Here is an 8,828-nt window from a genome sequence, read left to right as displayed (position 1 = left end):
GTGTGCTCAATACCGGTCCTGTGTTCTACGATGTGCGGTGTTAACCCCGTGATAAGCAAATAACCAAGAGATCCTTGTGAGTAACTTCAGTAATTTTGTATAATTATCCTGAAAGGAGCGTACTTCACTATATAATACTTTTTACATCTAGGTACCAGTGGATTCACAGTTAATTATCAGCGCACCGACCCTAGAAATCTTAGTAAATCTTCCACTAAATGTTAAACTCAAAGTAGTTTCTTCACATGTGGAAATATATACTTTAGATAGCCTTTATCCGATGGATTGTTTTATATTTCCCCCGAGATTTCTGTATAAGTATGTCTTCCTGACCCTCTAATTTGAAACCTGAGATGTTGATCCATGTGCCAGGCATGGTGCCCCCTCTTGAGACTGAGAACGATTGTTAATAACATAATACATAATAATAACATAATTGGTTTGAATCAGGTTTTATTAAAAAGTGTGAGAACCTCAAGTTCAAAAATTCAAAGCTTGAAAAGATACTACAGTACAATCTAGAGCTGTCTGCTTGATTTTTTGCATAGAGTTGAGTTCAATGGAGTGCTTGCGGTGCTCCTCTCTCTCCCCCTCGTACTCTGGGTCATAGTTACCCTGCAGAATAGCCAGTCTGTCACAAACACTAATTTCTGAAGGGAAAAGTAGGTAGTTGTAGATCAGAGAAGCAACGATTCCACCAGTCATGGGACCAACCCAGAAGACCTAGGATAAACATGAATTATGCAGAGTATAACAATATATAAAAATGTATTTATTATGCATTATTATTGCTCCTAACAAACGCATGTGTGACTTTTACAAGAATAAAATGGAATCCTAGATTTGGCACATAGGCCTCCCACCCCTAGCTTACTCGTCATTATGACATTATAGACTGTCTGTCTATGGCACACATTAGGTTCAGGGCTGCCTTGTGCCTAATGGATTTTTAATCTAGTGCAAAGTTCAGCAATTCCCCAGACACAAGTGCTTGGTAAATTACCATTAATTTGGCTCCCCTTAGACCAGGGTCTTAATAAATTAGCCCTCTTGTCTTTGTCCTGAAATGTGCTAAATATTGAAACTGTACTATGCCATTTTACACTGTTTGTACTTTCATTTGGCAAGCTTTTGTTTTTATGTAAAAACCTTTTTAATGCTTTGCACATTATTTTATTACTTTGACTTCATAGAGGCTGCAGAAAAAAGACCCGACATTTGGACACCCTCCCTTAGTGATTTACATTTTCATTCTCCTTTAAAGGGTTTGTTCACCTTCCAAACATTTTTTCAGTTGAGTTGTTTTCACATTGTTCACCATAAACAAAGACATTTTTCAATTGTTTTCCATCTTTTACCATTTTCCCAAAATGTAAGTTTAAGGGCAGCAACACACACTCATTAGTCACCCAGCGACAAATCTCCTCTTCTTCGGGGCTACTAATCTCCCTGAATTGCCTCCCGCTGGGTAGAATGTAAATCACCCACAGGATGGCAATCGGTGTGCTTCGTTTTCCGCAGTTGCCTGAAGTTGCCTCACAAGTAAACTTCCGGAAATTTCGGGAAATGAAGCGCCTCAACTGCCATCCTGCTGGTGGGAGGCAGTTTGGGGAGATTAGTCACCCAAAGAAGAGGCAATTTATTTTCGTGGGGACCAGCGCCGATTCTGATGAAGAAGCCGTCTGATGCGACTCCTCAAAATGCCACCCCCCCCTCGCCGGCTTACCTATCGGGAGGGGAGGCATCCGAGGCAGGAACACTAGTGCGGAGAGTGCAACTGCGCTCTCTCGCACTAGTAAAGCCGAATTTCTGGTTTCAAAACCTGAAATTCGGCTCTTAAAAGTACCAGGCTTTTTGCCGCCACTGCAAACGTATCTGGCACTGCCGCCTGAGGCCAGCGCCTCAGCTCGCCTCGGCGGAGTGCCCCTGCGGATGACTAATCTCAACGAATCTGAGCGTGTCTCTGCCCTAAAGTTTAATGTTCCTTTCTCTGATGTTTCAGTCTTTTAGCTCAATGATCCAACTGAACTGAAAAAAAAGTGTTTAAACAACAACCCCTTTAAAGTGCAGTCTATTAAATGTACACCTAGGTTACCTGTGTTCGCAGCTTAATGATGTTATTTTCAATTTTGTATATAAGGGAGAGCACAGATTATTTTGAATAATCTGGTACTGACATAATATGATGTCTGTGAATTTGCACCGTGAGTGTGGAAACTGAGGTAGTAAAGTCTGTGAGGCCCACTTAAAGGAAAATTAAACTCCATATAAGAAAAGTTAAGCAACCGATCATTTACATATATTAAAGTGATACTGACACTAAAAAAATATTATTCAAAATATAAATGTACATCAAAAGTTACCTTTAACTCACGTTGATCATTTTTCACTGATAGAGCTGGTTTTGTAAGTAAATGTTACTTGAAGTTCCAAAACCTGACTGTTTTGCCAACCTGACTGTCCCTTCTCAATATGTCAGTTAGAGTTTCTAATGTTAACAAATAGGGTTGCACCAAATCCACTATTTTGGATTCGGCTGAACCCCTGAATCCTTCGCGAAAGATTTGTCTGAATACTGAATCTGAATAAAATTGGCATACGCAAATTAGGATTCAGATTTGGTCCAGGCAGAAGGAATCGTCTGAATCCTGCTGAAAAAGGTCTAATCCTGGTCGAATCCTGAACCGAATCTTGGATTCGGTGCATCCCTAGTTTACAAACTGCTGAAGCTCAAATATGGCAGCCCCTTCATGGGGGATCAGACGGGTAATGTAAAAGAATCTGCAAATACTTTTATGGTAAAATTATAGATAGCATGCAAAGACAATATTATGAAAGACGTAAAAAAAGTTTTACTTTCTGGTGTCAGTATCTCTTTAAGTGATATACCTTGGAGTCAGTGGCGGAACTACCGGGGGAGCAGGGGGTGCGAGCGGGCCAGGGCCCGCACCCCCTCAGGGCCCCCCGGCAGCGCCGCACGCCACTGTAATCACCCTGTCAGCGCGCCGTAGGGAGGGGGACAAGGCCCGGCTGTGCGTCACGCACCAGGGCCCGCCCCCCTTTAGGAACGCTGCTGCTTTGAGTGGGCACTTCTAGGAGGGACAATGCAATGATACATATGAGCATGAGCTGGTTGGGGGCAGGGTGTTGGTGGGCAGGGGGTAGAGCTATGTTATATATTTTTGTGGGGGGAGGGGCGATGGCGCACGGTAGGGGGGTTATTTACTAAACTCCAAATGAAAAAATCACGTGATTTTTTTTAATAAAATCACAAATTTTTCGGAATTTATTAAACCCCGAGGATGGAAAAGTCAGAATCTGAAAATCCGGCATCTCAGACCTGTCAAGGTTGCAAATAAATCAATGGGAGAAGTTCCAATGATTTTTTGATGTGCGCTGGGTTTTTGGCAGTTTCTGAGTTTTCGGGTGAAAAATCTGAAAAAATTGTGAAAATAGGATGAAAAATCCAAAAAATTTTGAAAATTTGATTTATCACGATTTTTTCCCACAATCAAAATTTTCGGGAAAGTGTATTAATAAATAAGCCCAAAAAACCTGTGAAGATTTGGTCGGAGTTTTTTTCAGAAAATATTGAGATAAATTCGGACTTTGATAAATAACCCCCTAGTTATACTAGTGAAGATCAGTTAGCAGCCTTTCTGTTTCTTAATGATTGGTATCTGAAGATACTTACCCAGTGATGGGTGAAATTTCCTGTGATCAATGCTGGAGCAAAAGACCTGGCAGGATTCATAGAGCAGCCAGTGAAGTAAATCTAAAGAAAGCAAAAAGGGTAACACGGTCACTACTGCCTACAGAGAGTGAATATGGAAACTATGCTACAGGCCATATAACGGGTACACCTATGATCAATGTAAGCCAAATATTTAGGCTGCAAATGTGTGCAAGATAAGCTTCTTCCAAGTGACTATACATTTACAATAGACAGTATTTCTTTTTTTTACTTCTTGGTACACTTTTACTATGAATACTCCAACTTATTTACACGAGAAAGAGCTCACAGATGACAGATGAGGCATAGGTGTGATATTGCAACTCTGGCATTTTCAGCCAGCTAACAGGTTCATGCAACTCATAGGAGCTACAAGTGATATTAACTGGCATAAAGTTAGCAACAGGAATACAAACCCCCAGGAGGTGACCCACTGTAACTGAAAGACCAATGGAAATAGATGGAGACCCAATATTGTCCTCTCGACGAATGTCAGTTGTGGCAAATATACAAAGAACCAGCTGCATTGTGGTGAAGGCTTCTACTGCAACACCTTGTCCGGGGGTAGTTCCATTGCTTGGCTAAACAGAAAAAGGCAGATTAATAAGAATAGAAACAATATCATACATTTATTTTGCTATGAAAAAATATGTTCTTGCTTGAACCCTCTGAGTTGAAAAACTCGCCTCAAGTAGCAGTGCCCCTCAGATTACCAGGGACGGCAAAAAGACGAATGACTGTTTTTTTAAACCAGGAAATTCAGATCTTCTAATGCGCGAGAGAGAGAGCGCAATAGTGCTCGAACACCCTCCGGCACAGGAAAGGTAAGTGCTGAGGGGTGGCTCCTTAACCAGAAATGGCCCTGCCAATAAAGCAGGGCTTAATTGGCAGGAAACTATCCCTCTGAACAGTGCTGTTCTCTACAAAAATATTTTACGTTAAACAGTCCAAATGTTTCATGTAAGTAAATCTTTTTTTTCATTGAAAATATATTTTTTATGTATCATATAATTAATAATACCACATTGACACTGCTATTTAAAGCATTAAGTGCCCCCCCCTTTGACTCTGTGACCATGCACAAACAATGAGCCAGTTTTGGGGCAACTTGCCCCTGTACTGCACTTACAGCATGAAAATAATATAAATCAAATGTACACCATGATCTTTCCCAGGAATGGAAACCCATAATGCTTGTGGGGCCTTATAGAGGTTAATGGCTAAAACGTGCTCTTTACAAAAAAGATGTCTAGCTTTACTCTATTGATCTATTGAATGAGCCCCACTGTTATAATTATTACCCTACTGAATGTTGACATGCTTGAGAATTATATAAAGGATGAAGGATCACTATATATATAAAAAAAAACGTACTGTGTTATAATGACCCATATTGCACAACATTTCTCCACTTCAAGTCCCTGCTAAATAAATACATTCCTCCATTTTTTCTCTGGCTCAGATCTCTGCCGAACATCATTATATTAAGACTGTCAGTGTCCTCATATAAATACATTATTAATTTCTTTCTTGCTACCCTGACAGCCCCGGTTAATACTTCTCCTCTAAACTCTGGCACTTCTGTCATTGTGAGAGCTACGCTTCATTAACCTTTCTCATTCTTTAGAGCACAGGCTGAAATCCTCCCCAGCGAATTGATTTGCACATTACTGACAAGTCAGACTTTCCTCCGCACATCTTTCATATGAGGAAGTCTTAATTGAGATTTGCATCTTGCCACAGAGCATGATATAGTTAGATTCTACTATATTATGTTTATGGATCCCTATACAATATATGTGCCTATAAATTTAATGGCTACAGCTAAATGCACTTAAGCTGGCCACAGATGCAAAGATGCAGTTGTACGAAACAAAGATTCATTTGGTTTTCGGATTGCGTGCAAAGTGTCCTGACATTTTTTATGCCTTGTGAATCGGTCATTTAGTCGATTGGACAGGTTAAAACTGTTACATTGGTTACCAATAAAATTTCTGCATATATTTCATCTTCGGTGGGTGACTGTCACTACTATTTGTCAGACAAAACTTTTGTACAATTGCTGTCTGTCAATGAATGGCCAGAACATTGTCTGATTTGTTATTTTTCCTACTTATTTAATCTTTAATTTAAAACTGCAACGACCTATCGTGTAAAGTTTAAGATCTGCACGTCTATGGCCAGCTTTAGATTACATATACAGTATATTTCACTATTATGAATCTCATCAAATATATTGGCTAGGTTTCAGAATATGAAAGTAATCTAGGTAAGTCCTAGATTTTCCTGCATCTCTTTTGCCTTACTGCCACTACTGGGGCAATAGTACAGGTAGAAACATAGTCAGACACGGTTTAAAGGGGCACTCTAAACAATAAATTACAGTTTGTTTAAATAGCATCCAATAGAGATCTATTTCTAGATCTGTTTTCTCTATAACAAAGAGAAAACAAAACATGAAGCTGATATAGAATGGACGTTTCGGTTAACAGCTGAGTCTTTTCCAAATTTCACAAAGCAAAATGGAATGTTCATGTAGGCTACCCTTTACAGATGATTTTCATTGCTGAAAAAAGCTTTCCTCTACTGTTACTAACTCGTGCATATCCATCCTCATAGTCAAATGCAGCATAGCTATTTAGTAAAACAATGCAATCCATGGCTTTGCTTGACACTCACCAAGTTGACACCAAAGTTTCCATGCAGGTTTGATGGAGTAAATTCGTAGAGCAACCCGGCTCCAACCACAGCTCCCAGCACCTGAACTAATATGTACAAAGCAGCTTTCAAGATAGAGATATGGGATCCCAAGAGGAATGCTAGTGTCACTGCAGGGTTTAGGTGAGCATCACTAATATGTCCCAGTGTCTTTACCATAGTACTTTTCGCCAGGCCAAATGTTAGGGAGATCTGCAGGACACTGGGAAACGCTGTGGGCCAGGAGAGAGTACTCCCAAGGCCAAAGAGCACAAAGAAAAGAGTGCCTAAGAATTCAGCAAATAGGGGTCTTAAAAAGGACCCAGAGAAAAAATATTTCAGCATGGCTAGTATAAAAATGGAATAACAATCAGCTGGTTGGCTTTATACCTTTCCTTTAATGAGCATAAAGGGCCTAAAGGTGATGCAGGTATATATTTCTTTAGGGTGGAGACAAGAACAGGTGTGGCCCTAAATACAGCATACAGATGGAAAATTTTCCTAAACGTACTTGACCTAACCAGGTACTGATTACATTTTGCTATAGTACAACATAACAGCAGATAATTCCAGAAGGAATGTCAGATGAACAACATATTGAATAGTGATGGGCGAATTTGCGCCGTTTCGCTTCGCCGAAAAATTCGCGAATTTCGCGCGAAATGGCGAAAAATTCGCGAAACGGCGCCGGCGTCCGTTTTTTCGAAAAAAAAATGTTGACGCCGGCGAATTTTTTCGGCGAATTTTCGCGAATTTATTCGCCTGCCGCGAATCGCGCAAATTCGCCGCGAATTCGCGCCTGGCGAATAAATTCGCCCATCACTAATATTGAACAATATAACCCAGAGGGGTTCCCTGCAGTACAACAGAATATATGTCCTAACAATCCATTGAATAGACACCCTTATCGGAGTAGGTCAATGGGTTAATTTATCAAAAATGTGTTTGACTGGTTTGAGCAATTGATCACGATTCTGTTCTACAGGTTGTCAGAGCTCAACAGGAGCAGCACTGAGCTCTGCTTCCTGAATTGCTACACCCTAGGACATTCACTAGCGGTGTGTTACAGTACGTTAATGAAGGGCTTGACAATTTGGAAGAGCTCTTTCCTGTGCTAAAAAGAATAGTTCCAACATAGAAAAGGGAAGGAATTGGTATTATTTTACTGAGCAGAAAACAGCATTATTGTTTATTAAACAGGCAGTTTCATATGACACTGTACATATTACTGGATAGTATATTGTTAACACAGGGAATGCAATCCTTGTAAAAAGTGGTGCATTTACCAAGCTCTGATGTTGACCCTAACCATGAAATAGCACCATGCATTGCCATCACAGAAAATGTGTGTTCACGTCACTAGGGTTGCCACCTCGCCGGTAAAAATTATGCTTGATGCCAATGTTATCAATAGGAAAACACTGCAAAAATATAGGAAGGCCGGTATTTTTTTTCCAGAAAAGGTGACAACCCTACACGTTACTATGAGATGTGGTGGGGTGGCAGGAGATGGGGGACTGAGTTGCTCTGTGTGCTGGGCCCCTCCAAAAAAATTGTGTGGAGGGGCTCAGGGTCCGCTAGTTACACCACTGCCATACACATTAAAATTTGCTCATTCAGCAAGGTCCCCAAATTGCAGATTTTGCACCTACATCCTGAGCCAAATCAAGCTAAACCTGATTGTTTGGGATAACAATCGGATTTTAATGGGCACATATGTGACAATGTAGTCCCTGTCCAACATGCCCCAGATATGTTGCCAAGTCTGAAGGGGCTAAAAACATTAGATAAGCATTGGTGAGAAAGTTATGAATCTTAAAAAACATAAATAACCAATGCGTTTCACTAATTGAAATGAGTTAAGTGTAGATTAAATTAAAGGGAACTATCGCTAAAATGAAAATGTAATATGTTTCACCATACTGAAATAGGAAACTTTCTAAATACAATCATTTGAAAATTCTGTACCCTTTCTGGAATAATCAAGTTTATCTTCACTATCCCTCTTTTAGAATCTGTTTCTCTTCATTCTGTATTAAGGCAGGAGTTGGGTGTCAGATATTCATTGACAGTTAGATCCAATATATCTTATAGGGTGGCTTCTTTTATCTAGAAGAAATATAAGAGCTCACTCTATTAAAATCACCAGAAATGCAGAATTTGTGCAAAAGGCAGTTATCTTGTTAGATTTTGTTGGTACTCGAATCAGTTATTTGAGTGAGCTCTAATACATCTGCTAGGAAAGAAGCCCCTCCTATAAGATATATTGGATCTAACTGTCAATGACTATCTGACACCCAACTGCTGCATGAAGACAGAATGAAGAGAAACAGATGCAGAGGGAGGGATAGTAAAGATAAACTTGATTATTTCAGAAACAGCACAGAATGTTTAATTG

At 40.0% G+C, this 8,828-nt stretch overlaps 1 protein-coding gene across 1 annotated transcript; it reads right to left on the bottom strand.

Moving 5' to 3' along the window:
- Positions 1-436: 436 nt before the first annotated feature.
- Positions 437-6,785, bottom strand: aqp-x3 (aquaporin-x3). The gene is given in 4 exon segments (NM_001170452.1): positions 437-723; positions 3,695-3,775; positions 4,150-4,314; positions 6,413-6,785. Coding segments are annotated over 4 exon segments (852 nt in total). The 5' UTR covers positions 6,776-6,785; the 3' UTR covers positions 437-480.
- Between the last annotated feature and the right edge of the window lie 2,043 nt (positions 6,786-8,828).

The sequence above is a fragment of the Xenopus laevis genome, chromosome 2S (genome assembly GCF_017654675.1).
Source record: "Xenopus laevis strain J_2021 chromosome 2S, Xenopus_laevis_v10.1, whole genome shotgun sequence".
Lineage (NCBI taxonomy): Eukaryota > Metazoa > Chordata > Amphibia > Anura > Pipidae > Xenopus > Xenopus laevis.
Note: the sequence above shows the minus strand (reverse complement) of the source record. Positions and strands in the feature narration are given on the sequence as shown.